General features: G+C 42.3%; 2 protein-coding genes across 8 annotated transcripts in view; one reads left to right on the top strand and one right to left on the bottom strand.

Moving 5' to 3' along the window:
• Nucleotides 1-8,320, bottom strand: part of TAOK3 (TAO kinase 3) — a 94,683-nt gene extending 86,363 nt beyond the window's left edge. For 2 of the 3 annotated variants that reach the window (XM_069795277.1, XM_069795281.1), the window contains exons 1-2: nt 8,154-8,316; nt 7,249-7,311 (exon numbers count right to left, since the gene is read on the bottom strand). The gene's annotated coding sequence lies outside the window, so the exon portion shown is untranslated. Of the gene's footprint in view, nt 1-7,248; nt 7,312-8,153 lie in introns of all 3 variants that reach the window. The other variant, XM_069795278.1, reaches the window with a different exon arrangement.
• A 3,478-nt stretch (nt 8,321-11,798) lies between these two features.
• The window catches only part of SUDS3 (SDS3 homolog, SIN3A corepressor complex component), a 68,361-nt gene continuing 58,313 nt past the window's right edge, over nt 11,799-21,846 (top strand). For 4 of the 5 annotated variants that reach the window (XR_011326699.1, XR_011326698.1, XR_011326697.1 and 1 more), the window contains exons 1-6: nt 11,799-12,054; nt 14,365-14,434; nt 15,483-15,538; nt 15,939-16,010; nt 18,896-18,915; nt 19,489-19,645. Coding sequence is in view for 1 of the 5 variants with exons in the window: in XM_069795305.1 (XP_069651406.1) it covers nt 11,889-12,054; nt 14,365-14,434; nt 15,483-15,538; nt 15,939-16,010; nt 18,896-18,915; nt 19,489-19,645 (541 nt within the window). In the remaining 4 variants the exon portion in view is untranslated. The remainder of the gene's footprint in view (nt 12,055-14,364; nt 14,435-15,482; nt 15,539-15,938; nt 16,011-18,895; nt 18,916-19,488; nt 19,646-21,846) is intronic. The other variant, XM_069795305.1, reaches the window with a different exon arrangement.

Genomic DNA, 21,846 nt, shown 5'->3' with positions numbered 1-21,846 from the left:
GTCACTAGCCTGCATGTCAGTAGACCGGGGTTCTTGTCCCTCTGCTTCTCTGGATGTCTCCAGAGCCTGGGTCTGATACAAACTGTAACAGATCAGACCACAATCTCATTTGACCACCTCCGGCTGGTTTGGGCTCAGCATATCAAGAAACAGTAAAGACTGTTCAAAAATATAAACAATGTTGTTCTAAAATGCTCAGGTAGCCAGGAAAAAGAAAATAAACAACAAACCTTAGTCAGCAACTTTCTGCTACTTTATTCTAAGGCACTAAATGATCATGGTCAGACTGGCAGAAATCTCACTATAACATACAGCTGGAAACCTGAAACAGAAAATGTCCCCAACACACCTGAAATTTGGACCACTTGTCCAAGTCAATATTGAGTCAGCCTTTAGGATTTGAACTGCTCTTATTGTATATCACACATTTACTTGCAATTTCTGCAGCTCTTGGATGCCTAAGTACACCTGCAGCAGGTCTAATTCCTGGACTACATTTCCTGCGGCAAAATACTATGCCCAATACTGATTTTGCAACAACAACAGCAAAAAAAATTCACTTGAAATTACATACTTTCTGGTAAGGCAACCCTAAAATACAAAGTTGAAAATTGCAAAAGCAGAGCTGAAGTAAACAAACTAAAAATAAGACTGCGTAGTAAAAAAGTAATTCCAGTAGTTGCTCATTTATTCTAGTTTTAGATACCTGCATTACTACCTCCCACCCACCTGGGCCATCATCAAGTGCTGAACACACATCTTTACAACCATAACAGGAGCTTTTTGTCTATGGGAAGAGCTGAAAATGGAAAGCTTGTTATCTTCTGTGGGGATCCTCCACAGAGAAAAGACACCATGCAGAAACATTCACGAGAAATTTTGAGAAATAACTGCCTGAGTTGAACAACAAGTTGGAACGTTTTTATTTCTATTCCTCACTTCAGGAGCAAAATGCGGTTACAGGCAGGAGAGCCATAAAATATTCCTATTTTTGGCTGTCTGCTTCCCAAATGACAAAAACCTCATGACTATGAAAACATGAGCCTCTAACACTTCAGCTAAAGGCTCACGTCTCTTAATGCAAAAGCAGCAGCAGAGTCAAAATTCACTGCATTCTCCACAGGATGACAAAACTCATTGCATTAGTATGCATTAAAGCACCGCCTGACTGTGGCAAAGCGGATGAGACCTGACTCTTAACAGAGACTGTTTCCATCCCAGCTCACATTTAGGTCTCAATTATCTTATCGGCTCTGCCACTCGCATACTTTCCAGATAAGAAACGTTTTCCCCCTCTTTTGAAAGACGCTTAGACTTAAAACTGAAACCACAGCCAATGTTAAGATTAAAAATGTTATAAATTAAAACTCATTTAAGGCTAATACTTTTTAAAAAATATTCTGTGTACAGGTTGAAACTGGGAACTAGAATTAATTGACACGCTATGTAAGTTTTAGTAACAGTAGTATGTTCTGCAACTGGAAAGGGAGTATTTTCTTGACTTCCAGTTTGTTCACATGGTTTAGGTCAACGATCAGTTCATCTGAAGTTGAGAAACTGCTTAAGAGGTGGTGGGGGTGGGCGGGGGGGAAGCCTGTTTTCCTTTTCCAATCTATGACTAAGAATGAGGCAAGCGAAGGGAGGATCTAAGATCCTGAAGGCGATGGCAACAAGAGGTCATTAGTTAATTCCCTCAACGATAGATACTACTTCCTTTTATTAAATAACATCAGTTTTTAATGATGTCAATTTTTTTTTTCTTCGTAAGGATACAGCATACTTAAACTTCACCTGAAGCAGTCAAAATAAGCAGAAAGAAACACACAGGAAACCCTGAACTGACAGGCAGATTTGTCATAAACCAAGTAAGAAGTAATAAGACTCATCTGATTTTTATGCAAAAACTTACAAAGTTGAGGGAGCATATATATTTGTTCTTACAGATATTGTGTATCTTTGGCCTAACAAAAGCAGTACCAAATCTGGCATAAAGTTTTTTTTAACCAGTACTTTAATGTTTACAAATAAATTAGAATCAGGTTTTTCATTAGGAAAAAAGACAAACACAAACACCATTCTGAGGTTTAAATGAAGGTTCCTGCTTATTGCTTAAATCGTTTTTGAAAAAGCTTAGTCAATGTAGTCTTATGACCAACTATTTATTATCTATATTACTGCAGCACCTGTAAGCTTCAGTTAGACCATAGTAAGACCTACAAAGCCACAGCAGAGGTGATTATAATCTCTTCAGAGCAGGCATCATCTAAAAGATGAATAGTTAAGAAACACAGGAGAGCACAAGGAAATAGACGACTGGAATTTATGTTCTCTGTAACTGCATTTCAGTACACTTTCTCTTGTGCACTGGAAGGATCAAGGTGTACATTTTCTTCCTCCACCCGCCTCACCAAAAAACCCCTCCAGAAGCTATGTAAGAACAAAACAAACCCCCAAAACACAGAAGGAAGATGCTTTGGCTAGTAAGACTAGAAGAAAACTATATATTTACACATTCTTAACACCTCTACTTCCCATAAAAGACAGAAAGGACTTCAGGTTTTAAGTTGTTATACCATAAAGTGAGACTGAACCGTAAGAAAATAGACATCCCTCTGGATGGCTAAAACGGTAGGTCAACTGTCAAGGCAGAGCTGCTGAGGCAATACCCATCTCCTTTAATGAAACATCCAGTGAGTTCATATATTCACTCCAGTGCAACAGGCACATACACAACTTTTGGAAGAATCCTGTTTTTATTTAAAGGAATTCTTTGAAAATTTACCACTAAAACATAGTAGTGCATCCAACACAAACCAGCAGCCAGAGCAGTTTACAAAGCTTTTTGCTCAGCATTAGCCTAAAAATCCAAACTCTTTTTGCTGTGTAATAAATCAGTGCTCTGCGTTTAACAATTTTCAGCGGTACCATATGCTACATAGTCCCATATGTTCTATCACAGGGAAGAAAAACATCATCTCAATATGAATCATCAGTGACTATATTCTTGTAAATCTGGCTTAAACACTCACAACGTTCAAGGGCAACCCTAAATAAATCTGCTCAATTTTATGTCAGATTCTGTGCAACAGAATCGCAGATCACTTATTTAAAATTAAAGAAAAAAGGAGTTTTAATGTAGGAAGTGAGCACACTATTTGCATCTCTCCAGAAACAGACTCACTATGCACAAGATTTGGCACACATTCATCAATTCCAATCTAATAAAGACATCCTGCTCATAAAATGATGATAGTATCTGGTATTCATAACACCTTTCATCCTAAACTGCTTAATGTATGTGAAAATACGTACACTACCTATAAGATTCATTCCTCCCAGTGTTGAAAAGCAACTACTCTGGAACATGGCATCTGCCACATTCTGCTTCACAGTAATTCTGGAGAGTAGTTTGTCAGAAAAGTAAAAAACAAACCAAAACAAAACCAAACCCATGTATGCATTTTAGGCTACAGGGAAATGCAGTAGGCACTGTAGTTTCCTAGACGGGAGTTTATCCAGGACTTTGCGTTAACATCTCCGCTCTTAAAGTGACAATTTCTTAGATTAAGTATGAAGAGCTTTCTCTCTCTTCCCAAAGACACTGCAACCCGCAGCATAAAAGCCGCTTGTACTGAAGCAAAGTCATGAAGGCCTGAAAACATGGCACCCCAAAGTCACCATTTGCCCTTCTTCTGAGGAATTACTTGGTCTCATAACCCAGCATCATAATTAGCAGAGTGACAGCAGAAGGGGCTGCAAATAGGGGGGGATTCCCTGGTTGAAAACTTTAAAGGCAACCTAATGAAGATTAGTTCACCTGAAGGAGCTACGTTCTCTAGCTTTGCCCAACTAACCCCCACGATCCAACCATGTCCAATTATACTAATATTCAGAAGGACAGACTGAAATTAATACGCCAAACAAACTATGAGAATGTCTTTATTTGAAAGTCTTTTGTAGCTAAGTAGGAAGGCATGCAACTGCGCGTTCCCACATAACTATTGGTTTCATTAAATTCGAAATAAACCAGAGTCCATTTTGACCTAATATTCAGGGTGGGGAAAAAAATAGTAATTACATCAACATCAAGCTATTACCTGTTGAAGGGCATAAGTGCTTACTTCATTAACAACTCGGACAAACTTGTTTTGTAAGCTCCCTATATTAAATTTGAAATTTCCCTGCCCTTACAAATTAAACTAACAATTTCTTACACAAAGGGAAAGTCCAGTAAGACAACACAAACACAAGGATGAGTATATAAACATGAGAACTTCCAAACTGCCCAAATCAAATGCATTCTTTGCCGTCCTCAATAAGAACAAGCCTACCAAAGCCACCTAGACAACCTAATTTCAACAATTTCTCTGAATTCACTTAAACGACTTTAAAAAAAAAAAAAAAAAATACTAGCAGTACTCCAGGGTTCTTCAATCTGAGAGCAAAACGTACTGACCTTGACAAACATGTGTTTTTCACATTTCCAACCGGAGGTAAAAATTAAATACCCACGATATAGTTCTACAGAATAAGGATAGCATGTCACATTAGAAGCATTGTTCTTTAACGCTGTGAAGTGGGGCTTTATAAAGATTCAACAGAAGCTGCCACAGTATCAGAAATAACTAGGAGGGCACTCAGATTTCCAACATCCTTCAGTAGCTCAGGAGATGGATGACCACACCCAATTAATTTACTTTAATTTCTATTTCAACTTTCCTCCTCATTAATTAGGAACTGAGGTTCACATAGATTACAGTTCCTGGCATGCAATGCCCATGATGATTTTAAGTGGTGCACACTATACGATTGTGCTTCGTGTGCTGTAATACAGCCAGCAGATCAAAATGAAAAGTCAGAATGTGTGCTACCTATGTAAAAATAGGAAGAGAGATTTCCTTCTTTTTACCCCAAATATCTAAGGAACCCTAGATTTATCAGATCAATACTCTGTAAAATATGTTTCACTCAAATTAAAACAGACCTACCACAGTGATTTCAGAGTGATAACAAGACAGTGTCAGGAAAACTCACTGAGCTACCCTTGAAAGGACTAATGAACAAGCAGGCACAATGCAATTGCATAATGTTTATTACACAGCACTAAGCCGAAGGCAATCAAATAATTTTGGTTTAATCAATGGCCTTCAAATAAGGAAGCAGTTTGAAAATAATACGCATAAAATAAAGCACTCTTTTGGGTTTATTACGATTTTTTTTCCTGTCGTGTAAAAGCACATTTATTAAAAAAGCTGAACACGTACTGAAATATATTATAAAAGTCTACTTCTTGAATATCTTTGATACAAAATTGCACTTTTATTCAAACTCACTTTGCTGTAAATGCTGTGACTGAACCACAGAGAGGTTCTGTTAAAAGAATCTGAACTCTCTCTTAAAACAAAAGATCTGTTTTCTATTTAAAAACATTAACCTTACACTAAGGTTTTTTTCCCCTGTAAAAAACAACAAATAAATAAAATTGAAAGCGTTTCATGAACACCTTCTCCCCTGCCATTTCTCATAACCTGAATGTTGCAGCATTTCACAAGGCTGCAGAACAACCTGGAACAAAAACCTGTAAATGGAGAAAACAACTAGTCTGTGTTCCTGGTCCAAATTCGCTGACCCCACCCTTTTTGCAGCAAACGTCCCTGCCACTGCTACCCCTCTCCTCCCCAGCCACAGGGTTTACTGAACAGCCTGCGTCAGCCCAGCAAACTCCAGGCTAGCTACGTACAAGCAGGGTTTTCTCTTGCAGGCAAGACAGCTGATCAGTAAGAAGAGACAGAGCCCAGTTCTGTTGAAAGACCACCCCATCCTGCAACATGTTACGAAAAATAAATTTAACAGCAAAAGCCTGTTGATACAAGATCCATATTTAGAATGCACAGAAGTAGAAACATCTCATCTTTAAAAGGTTTGACTTGCAAGGATCCTTTTTAACTGATAACGAATGTAACATAGCAAAAGGGAAGTACATACAGAGAATCACTGTAAGTAACATACATACAGAAGAATCAGTTTGCAATCTGAAAACCATTATATTGGGAAAGGAAGATGGAAACAATCTAGCTCAAGTTTTCCTCAAATCAGTTGCCAGAGGAAGTTATATGATGAGTTATAAGTAAGAAATCTTGATTTGACAAAAACCTGAAAAAACCCTATACATTAATGCAGATATGAACAGTCTGCAGCTTCACTGTGAAGGCATAAAAGAATTAAGTTGTCATATATTTGTAGAATTTCAATGTTAAAAGAGAATTTGTGAACAGGTATTTACATTTAAAACACTCCCTATATTGTTACATTACTCCCTGAGAACTCAAAATTAGCTAGCTACCAGAAACAATATAGTTTTAAAGACAAAAACAGAGAGGAACAAGCATGGTGTATTACTTCTCTCCATGAACACTCCATTATCAGTGTAGAAATACCAACACACATACTCTAATAAGCCTGGTACAAGATACATTAAACTAATGACCACTAGCAAAATAAGCTACATCACTCTAAGCATTGTAGCATTCCAAACCTTTGTTATGTAAGCAGACCTTATAGAACAGATTGGAGTCCACTTATCCTCACCCAAACACGAGCACCATAAACTGCAGTAACAGTGTCATACCCCTGTTGTGCTCTTACTCAGTTAACTTTTAATCACTTTGTGTACTGCAGAACAGCTGCCGCAGGAGAGGTGAGGAGCATACCCCATCGATCCGTAACCCTGAACTGCTTTCATCTTCTCATTTTGATCGCTATGCTGTAAGGTGGGCAAAGAGATTTGAAATCCTCTTCGACAGAAAGGGGAACTGAGCACAGCTCTCCGACAGCCTGGGTAAGTCCTTCTGCTAGGAGGCTTCTGCACAGCAGGTAGGCCATACCAGCACCACCTGTTTCGCTGTTTTTAAACAAACATGGCAGCTGCCACTAGACTGTGTGCTGAGCCCAAGTACTCCACACACCTATGAGATCAGTGTTCAACTGCCGGAGCACAACTCTGAGGAGAACACCCTGGTTGCAGAGAGCAAATCTGGCTCCGAGCTGCTCAATTCTGTCCAGGCTGAGTAAGCGACCAGGGAAAACTTGGATGCTACCAGGGCTACTCAGTGGCTACTCAATTTTAGAATTATCATAGTTATAAGATTAGGGAATTAATTCTGCTTATATTCCTGGGGGTGCAGGGGGGTGGGGCGGAAGACACGAGGAGATATATGTAAAACAGAATTCTAAGGACTTAGTACTTGCCTAGTGTCCTCCTTCTTTCTCCTTCCCACGCAAATATGAGTACTGCTAGATGACATTCAGCACCTACAGTAAATCATTTCTTGATGTCATTAAAGGGACAGATACATCTGCTAAGACCAGACCTACATAATTACTTCCAACTCGGTTTAAAGCAAGCTGACAGTAACCAAGCTCCCCTTTTCACTTGAATTTCACTAGGTCAATACTAATGCCGTTCAAATTACTTGCTCACAAACAGATCTGAGGGGCAATCTTAATGGACGAACACTGTTTATCCGAGCTATGACAGTGTCCCTAGCTTGCAGGTGAAGGAAAGGCAGTGGCTTTCCCTCCTCTCTTCACCTCCACCCTCCCACCGAGGCATTTCCCCCTCCGCACAGGTTACTCTAATGCGCCGGAGCTGCTCTCCTGTAGCTCCCAACTTCCCACAGAGCTCCTCCACCACGACCAGCAAACTCGGGACAGCTCACCACACCAGGGAGCCGCATGTCAGAAGTCCTACAAAAACCAGCACAAGCTGCTGGGACCCCCCAACCCCTCTGTGTATGTGTCTATGTGTGTGTGTCCCTCCGTCCCGGCACTCCCAGCACCACAGCCGCCGCAGGAAGACCGCAGCTGGCCGGGGGGCTCACCCCCCCCCCAAAACCCCCCTCACACGAAGCCCCGAGGCAGCTACCCCAGCCCCCGAGCACCTCCGGGACACCCGGTACCCCCTCGGCCCGTCAACGGGCGCCACGGGGGCAACGAGAAAGTGCCTTTTTTTTTTTTTTTTTTAATTATTTTTAGCCCCAAAACCGCTGCCAACCCCTCCCCGGCGGGAGCCGCCTGTCAGAGGCGAGAAGGCGCCGCGCGCGCTCCCTCAGCCGCCTCACGGCCGAGCGTTCGCTCCCACCCCCGCGCCTCACCTGGTGCCTGCCGGCCGGCCGGCGGCAACGGGCCACGTCCGCGGCCGGCCGAGGAGAAAGGCGGGAGGAGGGAGGGAAGGAAGGTGTCCGCCGGGCCGTCCCCGTCCCCGTTCCCGTCCCCCGCCGCTTCCTGCCACGGCCCCGCCGCCGCCCGAGGTGCGGCTCCCCCTGCCAGGCGCGGCCAATCGCTCGGCGATCGGCTCCACGGCCTGCCCGCCGCGGGCGGGCGGAGGGGGGGGGGGGAGGGAAGTAAGCATCGGCGCTCGGCTACCCAGCCCGGCGGCACAGGACAGGTAGCGGAGAGGCGGCGCCGACCGCCTCATCGAGCACGACTCCTCCGAAGCATCGGCGCTCGATTCAGCAGCCTGCGCGGTCCCCGCCGGGAGCGGAGGCCTCGGGGCGTCCCGGGCCCGCGGCCGCCGTTAACGGCTGCGGGGAAGGGGGGCGCTCTCAGGGCCTAGGGTGGGCGGTGTCGGGGCCCATGGAGGGCTTAGGTGTGTTGTGGGGGGTGTGTCGGGGCCGGTAGCGGCTTCAGGTGTGTGAGGGTCCGGGCCTGTAGTAGCCTCAGGTGTGTGAGGGGGCGGTGTCGGGGCCCGGTAAAAAGGCGGCTCTGAGTCTTTAAGTACCTGCTGTCAGGGTTGGGGGGAGGTTTCACGATGACTGGGTGTCCTGTGGCAGGTCGCAGCTGGAAGAGATTCCGAGTAACCAAAAAAAAAGAGAAGGTGTGATTAAACAGTGGTGTGCCTTAAGGAGGAAAGGCCTCAAAGGAGAAGAAGGTGCTTTAGCAATGGTTCAGAGGTCTGGATTAGGAAGAGCTCAGAGCAGAGACAGGGTAAGGTGATTTAATGCTGTTTCTGTCACTCTGTGGTTCCCTACAGCCTCTGCATCGAGGCAAACGCTCCTTCCTTTATTGCTGTAGAGGCTCATAGTGGCTTATTCTGTGATAGCTTTTATTATAATTTTTTGCTAAACAAAACTGAAGGAGCAGAGATTTATCTTCTGCCAGTACCTCATTCTACTAACTTGTTTCTGACAACTATTTTCCTCCTGGGCTGCCTTCTAGAACCATCATCGTATAGCCCTTTGAAACTAAAGGTACAGAAACTTGAAAGCCACGTGTTCTAGGCTAAGGGTGTTGGTATGCATTCTGTTCTTCAAAGGCCAAGGTACTATATTACAGGTTTTCTCATTGCAGTCATCCAGCTCATACAATAAATGAGTTGCCATGATCTCTGTTTATAAGCTGAGCTTTGTAACCTTTTCTTCTCTATTTCTTACAAATGGAAAGAAAAACATAGCGAGCATGACTTCTGCGTCAGCTACTCTGTGAATAGTTGACGCTGACAAAGCAGGAGGCAGAAATCTTTCTTCAAACTGAGTGACGGTGTATAAAACAATAAATGAGTTGTGATGAGAAAAACAGCTTTGATGAAAACATGAGCCAAGAACAATAGCTTGACAGAGAAGTTTAAACTTTTCCCTGATAGCTCTTTGGGGCGTAGACAGTTAAGTTTCTGCATTTGTAAGGCAAACATGGCATTCCTTAAAGCTGAACCTTCTCCCTTGGGTTCCCACTGAATGCCTGAGAGATGACAGTAGAGGGTGTCTCCAGAAGGCTAATATTAAACATGAGGAATTAGTATGGAGGGAGCAACAGCAAGTGAGATTCCAGTTTTGACCACAGAACGAGCTAAAAAATTTTGCATCAGCAGCTGCATGCAGTTTCTTACTCATTGGCTGCACACAGCTCCTTCTGTTCAAAGGGTTCTTGTGTGCCCTCATATTAGTAAATGCACCTGCCCTTTGTGTGATGTGTGAAAGACGGGCTGCTCTTAAAGGATAAATTGGCTTCACACAAAGTGCTGAGGCAGTGTAACGCAGGAAAGATTAACCTTGGAAGGGCAGCCTTGGTTCAGACACACTTGCAACTTGTTTGCTATCCACAGCAGTACGAACCAGGCTTGCAGGGGAGCTGGTGGGCTAAATACGTGGACAGGTGGAAGAGGTGCAGACAGGAAAGGGGGAAGAAAGGGGGAAAATCGTGTTTGTAAAGCTTTTGAGGGGGCTCTGGTTAGTTCTGAGAAAGGGCTTTAGCCAGTCCTATCTCTATTTTTAACTCTGTGACTGTATGACTTGGGGAAAGTTATTTGAACAATTCAAGCCAGGTGCAAGTCTACGGGGAGAGGACAAACCCATCGGCGCTGGGTGCAGTGTGGGCACCCAGTCAGCTCATGCAATGTGGCAGCCGCCACCGCACCCTTTCCTGTTCGTCCTGTGGCCACAGGCAGCCCTGCCAGCTACCACTGCCCTGAGTAAGGAGAAAGGTAAAAGGATTGCTTTCCAAGATTCTGATAACCCCTAGCACCCGGCATTACTTGGCAACGGAGAGGTGGCGAGCAGCTCTGGCGTGGTATCTCCCATGTGCCAAGTCAAATGCCCTCAAATGGATGGGACGTTGAGCTCTGGGAACTGCTCTTGGTAGTGTTGACTTTTAGCTGTGTCTCAGCCTCATCTCTTGTAAAATGTAGTATTTACTTATGTAAAAAGGTATTGGGCATACTTTGCATGGGTGTTCCGAGTTAAATATTGTCAGTCAGGGCAAACAGATCTTTGGGGTGAACTACAGGAAAGCAAAGTGCATATGCTGCGTTATTACAATTCTTTTCAGAACAAAGAGTGTGACCTGGTGCTCCTCTGGGCTGCTGAGCGCCCAGTTCAGCAAGTTTGAAAAAGCACTGCGGTGTTCTTGAGTTCAGTCCTCCCTTAGATAAAACCTATTCTGTTTTATTTCTTTTCCTTTGGCGAGATGTTTATAGTATCTCAGTGAGTCAGTAAGTTGTGCATTTGAGGAATGCACCTCACAACTGTTAAGGTAAGCCTTTAGTATGGCTCTGCTGGAGGCAGTGAGACTAATTAGTTCTTCCCAGGTGACTTGGGAGTTGCAGAAAAGGGCTAAATATCTCATTTAGCCTGAAGTATCAATGGGAGGCATTTTCATATGGAGTGGGATCCTGTATTTAATGGGTCCTGCATGTGAATCTCACTGCAGGATCTGTATCATGGTCCCTAATTTTCTGGCAGCGTTTAGTCAGGAGAATAACCTGTACCCGGCCGATGCGAGGCGTTCCTAATGGATTTATTTGGATGCTTGTTCTGTGAAAGCTGCTCCTTAACTGGCACAAAGCAACTGCTTCACCTGGGTGAATGCGAGATCACAGTACTGTGGTTATTGAGAGTATGGAGGAACAGGGAAGTAATTTCCGTATTAGAAAAAAAAAAAAATTTTGAAAGAGTAGCGTGTCCTGTAACAAACCCATTCCCACCCCTGCGAGGTTCTGCTCCTCGCCTGAGCGGCACCGCTGCGTGCCCGTGTCCTGCGTTTTGTGGCAGATGGAGTCATCCCGGTGGCAAAAAAGGGACAATACGTGTCTCCGGAGGCCCAGGCAAAGCCCCCTTTCCCCCCACAAGCCCCCTGAAGAGCAAAACCTGGCAGAAAAAGCCCACAGCGAGCGCGGTTTGACCCTCGCCCCACGCTGCCGGCGGGGCCGGGACTCGAACCCGCGGCCCACCGCCAGTCACCGCCCCCGAGGACCCCCTTTAGGTGCCCGTCGCGTTCGCCGGACGAAGGCGCTCCGGCAGTAGGGCGGCCGCCCGGAAGCGGAAGTGGCGGCGCAGGCCCTGCCGCCGTTGCCGGGCGGAGGCGCGGGCCCGCGGCGGCGGCTGCGTCCCGTCGCTATGAGCGCGGCCGGGTTGGTGTCTGCCACGCCGCCGGCCCCCGCTCCGCCTGGGGCTCCCGCCACCGCCATGCCCCCCGGTCCCGAGTACTACGAGGAGGAGGAGTTGGAGAGCGCCGAGGAGGAGGACGGCGAGCGGAGCGCTCGGGCCCGCGACTCCGATGAGGGTTGGTGGTGCGACGGGCTGGGCTGGGGGGGGGGGGCTTTGGTGCCCTGGGAGAGGGAGGGCTGGGGCGTGGGGGGGGGAGCGGAGGCGCCTGGGGTTCGTGGGGGGCTCTCTGGAATGGCGGGGTGAAGAAGGGGACTGCCCGGACAGGGTGCGCGGAGGAGGTGGGGGAGAGGGTTTGGGGCAGAAAGGCTTGGGGGAGAAGTGGTCTGGAGCAGCAAGAAAAAGCGAAGACGACAAGGGCCTGTTAGATTGCTGGGGTTGCCTGTGGAAGAGTAGAAAAGCAAAGCCCATGGAGAGGTGGAATTGAAGTGGTTTCCCAGGTGAAGAAGAGGCAGAGAGAGAGGTGGGATTGAGCATATGGGACAACAGGGTAAAAGTAGCGGAGAAATCTGGTGTATGAAGCTTAGTTATATTTCTGTGGTGTGAAGAGAGAAGGAGGCAGTTAAGGTAGAAGAAAGTGTGCAGCGCAGTAAGGGAGTGCAGGAGGATGTTAGAGGAAAGAGAGGGTTTGTAGAAGAACCAGGGAAGCAGTGGAGAAGAGGAAATGGAAGTATCCTGGGGTGTAGGATGCATAAAATAACTAATAAGGGAGATGAAGTGTTGTTGTGGTTTAACCCCAGCCAGCAACTAAGCACCACACAGCCGCTCGCTTGCTCCCCCCCAGCCAGTGGGAGTGGGGAGAAAATCAGGAAAAGAAGTAAAACTCATGGCTTGAGATAAGAACGGTTTAATAGAACAGAAAAGAAGAAACTAATAATGATAACACTAATAAAATGACAACAGTAATAATAAAAGGATTGGAATATACAAATGAAGCCCAATGCAGTTGCTCACCTCTTGCTGACCGATGCCCAGTTAGTCCCCGAGCGGCAATCCCCTCCACCCCCACGTCCCTCAGTTTATATACTGGGCATGACGTCACATGTTATGCAATACCCCTTTGGCCAGTTTGGGTCAGCTGTCTTGGCTTTGTCCTCTCCCAGCTTCTTGTGCCTCTCCAGCCTTCTTGTTGGCTGGGCATCAGAAGCTGAAAAATCCTTGACTTTAGACTAAACATTACTTAGCAACTGAAAACATCAGTGTTATCAATGTTCTTCTCATGCCAAACTCAAAAGCATAGCGAGGAAGACAATTAACTCTATCCCAGCTGAAACCAGGACAAGCATGACCCTTCAACTGTGCCCATTGCTCTGTCAGCCAGAGTCCTCCCATCATGTCTGGTACATTCATGAATGAGGTGCTGGAGCCAAACCTGTAGATCCTTACAAAGGATGACGGCGTACTGGTCAGTGGGGGGCTCTCTGTGGCTACACACGAGTAAACTGAGTATGGAAGTCCTTCATGGTGACCTAGACATCTAAGTATTTTTCTTGCAGTTAAAACTTTTTGTCTTTGGTGTGTTCAATTTTATCTTAATATACGTAAGCTTAAACCGTTTGTTCATAGTTTAAGAAAAATCTGAAGAACACTTAAGGGCTGGTGCCCCCATCCATATGTAGGGAACATAGCTGTGGTTTAGGCTTTACAGCTGTATTCTGCCTACCACAACTCCAGCCTGGAGACACAGCCCTCTCCTCGGGGAGGAAAGGTAATTCATTCTTGGCTAACCATGTCTTATAAATAGAAGCCTGAAAAGGCATAGCAGAAAACTGGCAGTCCCATACTGGTTTAATTTGTTTATATTATCTATTCATAAAATTGGGGCTATCTTTATGGTAGTGCTGGTCTTTGTTACCTATAAATGTTGAAGTACTTCTGTGCGATCTGTAGCTGAGAAGTCAAGTTCAGATCACAGCAAGTAACTCTGTTATCTTTAGCAAGACCTTTGTGGTTAACCCTAGCAGCATCTAGTCATAGTATTTTTGTTCAGGTCAAGACACAGAATCAGATACAGCTGTTTCAGTCATTGTCTTCCATATGTATTGTGTCGTGGGCGAAACTATAGGAAGAAGTTTGTGAAATATTTTTCAGAGTCTTTAGACTGTTTCTGTCTCACCTTTGTATGTGTGAGTGTTAATGTAGAACCTGTTGTCTTAACCTGGGAAGAAATTACCAGACTATTTTAAGCTGAAGTTGTTTAGAGGATTTACATAGGTTAACTTGCAGTTGCAGGAAGGAGATGAGATGGTTTATTTCACTTCTGAATTCATCCCTCCAGAGGCCTATCTGGTTGTGTATTTGAGGTTAAATTGCCTGAAGTTTGGGAATTTTTGTTTGTTTGTATTTTTGTTTTTAAATTATTTTCTACTTTTTTTTTTTTTTTTTAATACTACTTTAGTTTTAACAAGTCATTCTTTACCTCATTTAGACACTGAGGATGCCAGTGAAACTGACCTGGCAAAACATGAGGAAGAGGACTTTGTAGAAATGAAAGAACAGTAAGTAACCCATTCTAATCAAAAGTAAGGTAATGTTCTGTTTCTTTGGGGTTTTCTTGTTTGGTTGGTTTTGGCTTTGGTTGTGGTTTTTTTGGTTGGTTTGGTTTTTGCATAAAACTTTGCAATGTTTTGGACCAAGATTGGGGTTTTTAAGTGCCTAGCCCAATGTAATAGCTAATGAGTCCGTATACTTGTATTTCTTCTCTCCTCTGTTATTTTCTGTGTTCTATCGTATTGAAGAAGCTAAGTGCTGCTACTGTTTTGGACAAAGAAATAGGTACATGTGTCTGGAAGCAGCTGAATTTTGCTGCAACTGAATCCTGTTGCAGACAGATCCTTTAAATAAAAGATCTACTTTATATAAGCCAAGCAAAGAGCAAGATGCCTGTTAAAATCCCTTAAACAATAGAATGCTAGTCCTCTCCAAGAAGATGGGCTTTTTGGAGACTTGGAATAGTTTCCCTTGATGTTTAGGTGTATTTGCAATATTTCGCATTCTTGCTTACTGGCAGAGACATGTTTTTATACAGGTCAGGAAGACTTGGCCTGTGTTAAACCACAGATATGTGGTAAAGGAAACGCAGGTTTGCAACAGCACAAGAAATAGACTTTGGGTTTTTTTTTATAATGTCAAGATCTACATGAGGAAATGCATTCTGTTTTATAAGTAGGGAACTAATACACAAATATTAAGGCTTGACAAAGTGGTAGAATGATTCTGTTATACAGTTTCTGGCATCTGTAGAGCTAAATGTCATTTTAGATTTCAACATTTTAAAAAAACAGTAAAAAATCCTATTTTACCCTGAACTGTTCCCAAAATAATTGGTTTGGGTGCATTGTAAAACCAATGGAGTGGCAGGCTTTTTAGATAGAATGATAACCTTTCATTTGAATAATATTCTTTCAGCTGTCATTTGTTTGTTTCATGAAGTTCTTCTGAAAAGTTTTTAATTATATGTAAACATGTTGTAACCTAAACAGATGGTGAAATAAATGATGTATGCTTGTTTTTCAAAGTAAAGTAGCATGCTCTCTATCTTTGCAGGATGTATCAGGACAAACTGGCATCTCTTAAGAGGCAATTACAACAATTGCAGGAAGGTAAGCTTTCAAGGGGGTAGCTTATTTTTCTTTCCTAAACAATTTTCAGCATTTTTCAAAGGTCATAGAAGGATGAGGGTTTTGAAAGGTGTAAGCAGCATCCTTCACTGAATGTTGACTCTCAGTCGTGCTGCTGAGTGAAAAATGTCAGCCACTTTCCATCTTTTTTCCCTCTAAACACTTGTAGTTAAGCCTCTGTATACTAAATCATTTCTTGAAAGGAGTAGTCTGCTTTCTGAAAAAACGGGGATTGTGCTTATCAACATAAGCAAACTAGAACTGTAGTTTTCTGATTTCAAATACTAATATTTGTGTTTCAAGTGGTGTATGCGTCCTTGAGAAAATTTAATACTTGGAAAAAAAAAAATTCCAGTGGGAATCCACAATTTATTTCAACTAGGTACTCTTCAGGAATATCAGAAAAGAATGAAAAAGTTGGACCAGCAGTACAAAGAAAGGATACGAAATGCAGGTAAGCTGAATTTGTTTCTAAGACGCTGTATATAAATTTATGGTTTTTATAACACCTGAAGAAAAATAATGGTAATTCTGTTCTTTAAAGAAAAGGAACTTGCTGGAGCAAAGCGTTCTTTTACTTCCGAGGGTATAGTATAGTTTTTTTTGAGAGTGCACAAAGTATGACAGGATCTAACTTGATTCCCCTTACCCTGCCTGTCGTGGTTTAACCCCAGCCAGCAACTAAGCACCACGCAGCCGCTCACTCACTCCCCCCCACCCAGTACAATGGGGGAGAAAATCAGGAAAAGAAGTAAAACTCCTGGGTTGAGATAAGAACGATTTAATAGAACAGAAAAGAAGAAACTAATAATGATAATGATAACACTAATAAAATGACAACAGTAGTAATAAAAGGATTGGAATGTACAAATGATGTGCAGGGCAGTTGCTCACCACCCGCCGACCGACACCCAGCCAGTCCCCGAGCGGTGATTCCCTGCTTCCACTTCCCAGTTCCTAAACTAGATGGGACGTCCCATGGTATGGAATACACTGTTGGCCAGTTTGAGTCAGGTGCCCTGGCTGGGCATGAGAAGCTGAAAAATCCTTGACTATAGTCTAAACACTACTGAGCAACAGCTGAAAATATCAGTGTTATCAACATTCTTCACATACTGAACTCAAAACATAGCACTGTACCAGCTACTAGGAAGACAGTTAACTCTATCCCAGCTGAAACCAGGACACTGCCCCTTCATCACCATTGTTTGCTGACTGTTTACTGAACACCAATAAACAGTTTTAGTCTTCATTTGTATGAAACAGCATAAGTAAAAAAATTATTTCTTTTTATAGGTAGGTACCGTGCCTAACCTATAGTCTCCCACTTTGGCTTATTCTTTTGTGCAACATGGATGAAACCTTCAGGTGCACGGTTTCTTTCAGTTTGCAGGAATGGAAAGTTTGGACTATATGCTTTCCCAAAGATCTGTTTTGTGCCCTGGAACAATGAATACAGAGGGTTTGCTGCTGAAACTGTTACTTTGTATAGCTGTGACATTGAATGGGCTGCCTGTACTTTGTGTTATGCTCTGTTCCAGGAGCAAAGGCCCAAGTTAATTTTTGAAGTGCCTAGCTCTCAGCCCTTCTGGGTAGCTTTTTTGTGTTAGTGCAGAGAAATGGCTTGGAAATCAGATCCGTCTGCTTGCCCTCCCTCTTTCTTGTTTGTTCCCTTTCCAGTAGGTTCTTATCTTGAATACTGAAACAGGGCCTTTTATAGAAGCTGTTATGTGGAAATAGGAAATGTAGCTGTCCTTCCTTTAGAAAAATTGGATGAATCCCCTAATGCCTGGGCCATTACTCTGGAAAATATGACAGGCAGTGGCAGTTGTATGATGGCTAATGTACTCCAACCTTTGAATAGTATAAATTGTGTCTTTCTAAAAGTGCTTGGGATGGTAAAGGATTTGCTTGAGAAATTTAAGTGAGTTGAACTACTTGTTAACAGGAATCTGTCTCCTGAGATAAATTTCATGTACACTAGAGCTGCATTCTAGCAATATTGGGTTGGTTTGATAAAATTAAGATTAGCTGCAAACTTGTATTTCTGGCTGGTAAAGACCAGTGCTGCAGCAACATATTTCTTCCACAGGAGGGCAGATAGTGATAACTTTCAATTTTATGATTTAAAAAAAAAAATCCAACCACCTAGTACTACAGGAAGAATAGTCTTTTATGTTTATCCCTCCCATCTTGAGGTTTTGGGCTTGTGGGTTGTTTGGGGTTTTTTTGAGAATTTACAGATAATAAAGCAACAGTTTAGATATACTTGTGTTTGATTACATCCGTAATACTACTTCCATGCTCAATGGGTAGAGCCCTTTGCAAACAAAAGGTTTGGGTTTTTTGTTTGTTTTGGTTTTGTTTTTTTTTTATAATTGGGCCATTATCATCTTTGGTATCTATTTTGTTGGTTTTTTAAATTATTAAAAAAAAAAAAAAAGGCACAGTAGTGCAGTGTTGCTACTACGGTCTTCTCCAAAACATATTTGAAGCCTGTGATCTTTACAGAAGTTTTTATGATTTCAGGTATTGCCAAAGCTTAATATGCTAGTGAAATATGGTGACTTGAGGACTGATGAGGTGCCAAAGTTTGCTTTTCTTGCCACTGTCTTGAGTAAACACTTTGTTTTGGGCATTATGTCCTCCAGAAAACACAAGAAGGGTCCCATTCAGCTTAATTTCAAGTTGTTAGCAATTGCACAACATCAGTAGCAGGGCTATTTCACACCGAGAAATCCATTTGCCTCATCCATAGGTGTGACTTGAACTAATCATTGCCATGTGTTAGAACTTAACCTTCAGTGATACATAACAATTTCCTTGCTTGTTTTCTCAGTCATAAACAGCCTGAAATCAGACACATGTGGGTTGAGTAGATGAATCTTCTAACAGCTGCAGAATTATTTCTGAACCAGTCATTGCTGAAATTCATGAAGTTGGCTTAAACTGTGAATGTTTGCCAGCCATGTTTCAAGCTTCTATCTGGGAAGTTTGCATCTACTATTAATTGATTGTAATTAAACTGGAAGAAAGATGGACTACATGCTTAGTACTGCTGGAAATGGTAGCTAAACTGAATAATATGGAATACTGCTGGGCAAGCTTTGCAAATGTGCTTGACAATCTGTCGAAAACTTCAATTAATGATGTATTTTTGTGGTTTTTTTTCATAATTACTTTATTTTCAGCATAAAACTACAAAGTGTGAGTAGAGGTTGGATGAGTATGTACACTATTTGGTTCACTGCCTCTCTTGGCTGCAATACTCAATGACCTAAAATGTTAGGGAAGTAATTTTGTACATCTCTGAAAATAATATTCTTTCTTGTCTTTCAGAACTGTTCCTCCAGCTGGAAGTAAGTACTCTTAATTTATCAAAATACATATTAACTAGATGGAACAGGTATAAAGCTGCTGTTTCATCAGCTAGTACTTGTGCTTGTTTTCCCAGAAGACTTAAAGAAATTTTCTTCCTCTAGCTAGCATTGTTACACTTGAGATGTAGTACAGCCTACTGTTGGTATTCAAGTAACTTCTGGACTTTGTCATTAAAATAGAGTTAAAAGAAATATTTGCTCTTGGGCTGTTGTATGCTGGCTGTGCATTTGTCTTGTTTAAAAAGGTTGTTTAAGGTGATAAATGTCAGTGCTGTTTATAAATCTGAAGAGCTCTCTGCTAGAGACTTGATATGTTATGCAACGTTAAAATGTTTTTTAGAAGTAATTAATTCTTTTGCCAATATACGAAGTACTGCTTAGTTATTTTTAGATGGTTTTCTGTTGATTATGAATATTTATAATCTTTAGAACTGGCTACAGTTTTGAACTGAAAAGCTTATCAATACAGCAGTTGAAAGAAGCTGTTGTGATACCGTTAACTTGAGTCATTGGTTCCTTAGTTAACCTTTTTATTCTTTTCGTTTGCATTAGACCGATCAGGTGGAAAAAAATTACGTCAAGGAAAAGAAGGCAGCGGCAAAGGAGTTTGAAGATAAGAAAATTGAGCTTAAGGAAAATTTGATTGCAGAGTTGGAAGAGAAGAAGAAGATGATTGAGAATGAAAAGCTAACCATGGAATTAACAGGAGGTAAAAACAAGATAGGCATCTGTCATTTGTCTTATCTGCTCTGCTATTGCTTAGGAAAAAAGGTATAAAGGTAGCAATGCTGGTTTATACAGACAGCTAGTGTGAAGGCTTTAAAGCTTTCTAATGCCAAGAGATACAGAACGCAAATTGGTTGTCTTTTAATGGAGAAAGCAGTTCATAATAAAATTCAGTGACCTGAATTATTAACAGGTGAATCAAAATAGTGCCAGTAAAGCAGCAGAGTGGATAGGTTTTCTTATATAATAGGAGAGGGGCTTCTTCAGTTCTTGTGATCTGGCAATAACACTATTGAGATACATCACAATACTGATCTAACCAGCAGTGCCAGGTTGTAAACTGTCTCCTGTTTTTTCTCCAGTAATAGGTGGTCAAGAAGTTGAAGAAAGGCAAACCGTAAAGGTTGAAATATGCTGCTTAGAGCCAGAAAAATAGATTTGTGAGCTACATTTGTGTCCAGACTCTGGAAAATGGACATTAAATGGACAGATTTCTTTCATTAAACCCGTTGGTACTCTTGGTGCCTTGGCAACGCTCTTTGCAGTAATTGACACAGTGGAGCTAAGTAGCAGGGTAATTCGACTCCTTCGCCAATTGTGTTGCTGTGATACTGAACCAAAAGTCTGATTTGATTCTCTTTTTTTAAGAGCAACTCCCTCACTTCATGGACAGATAATGTTGATTGTGTCAGTGAGGCCTGTCCATGAGTTAGACCTTTTATATCTTTCTTGTATAGTATTTTCAGAAGTTATGTAAGCTAATAATTTAATCAGTGTTCAGAAGCAAGAATTAAAACCTGTTTGGACGTATTCAGGAGTACTCTTGGCTTTGTACAAACTGTTAGGGCTAATCTGGTCTGGAAAACAGCTTGAGCTATGCTGTTTCCTTGGTATCTATTTCCCTCTCCCTCCCTCTCTCTCTCTCTCTCAAAATTATGAAATGTAGTCTGATCTTACAAACCATGCCTTAGCCTTAACTTTTGTATTGTTATCCTATGCCTGTGTCTGTTCACTACTAAGTTGGGATACAGTACTAATCTTGTAAGAAGGTTTTCATTAGTGGGTGAGGATCTGACTAGGTCTTAACGTTTGGAAATCTGCATACCAGTGTTCTAGGAGTCTAAAGGAATATAACTTCTCTATCAGTGGGACAGCTGTTAACATCAGGATTTGGATTTGCAGAGTTAAAGGGAGACTGAGGAGGGGTAAAAAGTATTTAGTAGTCTGATTTGGGGACTGAATTAATCCTCATCAGGGAAATGTGTTCCCCCTGTTGTTGCGTGTCCTGAAGTGTTGAGCTTTTTCATCAAATACAGCTCTAGGAAAAGGCATGTAAGTAACTGTAGATAAGAGATGCATTCTGTGTGTGTTAGCCCTCCCTTATCTACTTCCTTCCAGACCAGCAGAAGTGCAATGTGATTTCTTTGGAAGTAACAGATTTTGTTGTGAACATGTGTTGGAGGCTAAGAAGTAAGAATACTGAACCTGATGTGGACACGATGGTTTTTAAAACCTGTGGAAGTTCAGCGTATGCAAGGATGCAAGTTAGCAGCCTGATGAATAGGCTTGTCTGCGAGTGTTGGGAGCATTGCGGTTTCATATAGGTTGCAATAGTTGCCTCCTGTTCTGGAGCATTGTATAGTGCAGTTCTTAACTATTAAGCCTCATGCAAGACTGTGTTTCAGGTTAAATCTGTTGGTGCTTTAGCAGCTCTTCAAAACTTCCTTTATAAAGTTTTCATGAATCTCTTGAGAATCTTAAAGTTCTTCAGTTGGTTAACAGAAAATGTAAGACTCTCAAACTCTGGGTTTTTTTCTGAAAACTTGTTTGGTGCTGACTTTCAGCTGACTTGTCACAATTTTAAGATACAGGGTGGGAAGAGAAAGAAGAAAATTGATCTCTCTGCCTTATTCACATTTTAAGCAATATAGATAACAGCTCTGTGACAACTCATTTGAAACTAATTTTTAAAAAGGAGAAAAAGCCTTTTGACTTGGCTGTGTATTGCCTTGAATAAGTGCTTCAGACCCCTCTTCTGAGGCTCTTGTAAATCGGTTTTAACAAATGGGAAGAATGGCTTACATTCAACACAGTAAGTTAGGTTTTTAGTGTCTGCAGGGCTATTAATCTTCAGTGATTTTCAAATTCAGCTTTGAATCCTAGAGATAAGGTTTCCTTTGGTAT

Source organism: Haliaeetus albicilla, chromosome 10 (genome assembly GCF_947461875.1).
Source record: "Haliaeetus albicilla chromosome 10, bHalAlb1.1, whole genome shotgun sequence".
NCBI lineage: Eukaryota > Metazoa > Chordata > Aves > Accipitriformes > Accipitridae > Haliaeetus > Haliaeetus albicilla.
This window is presented reverse-complemented; position numbering and strand designations above follow the sequence as displayed.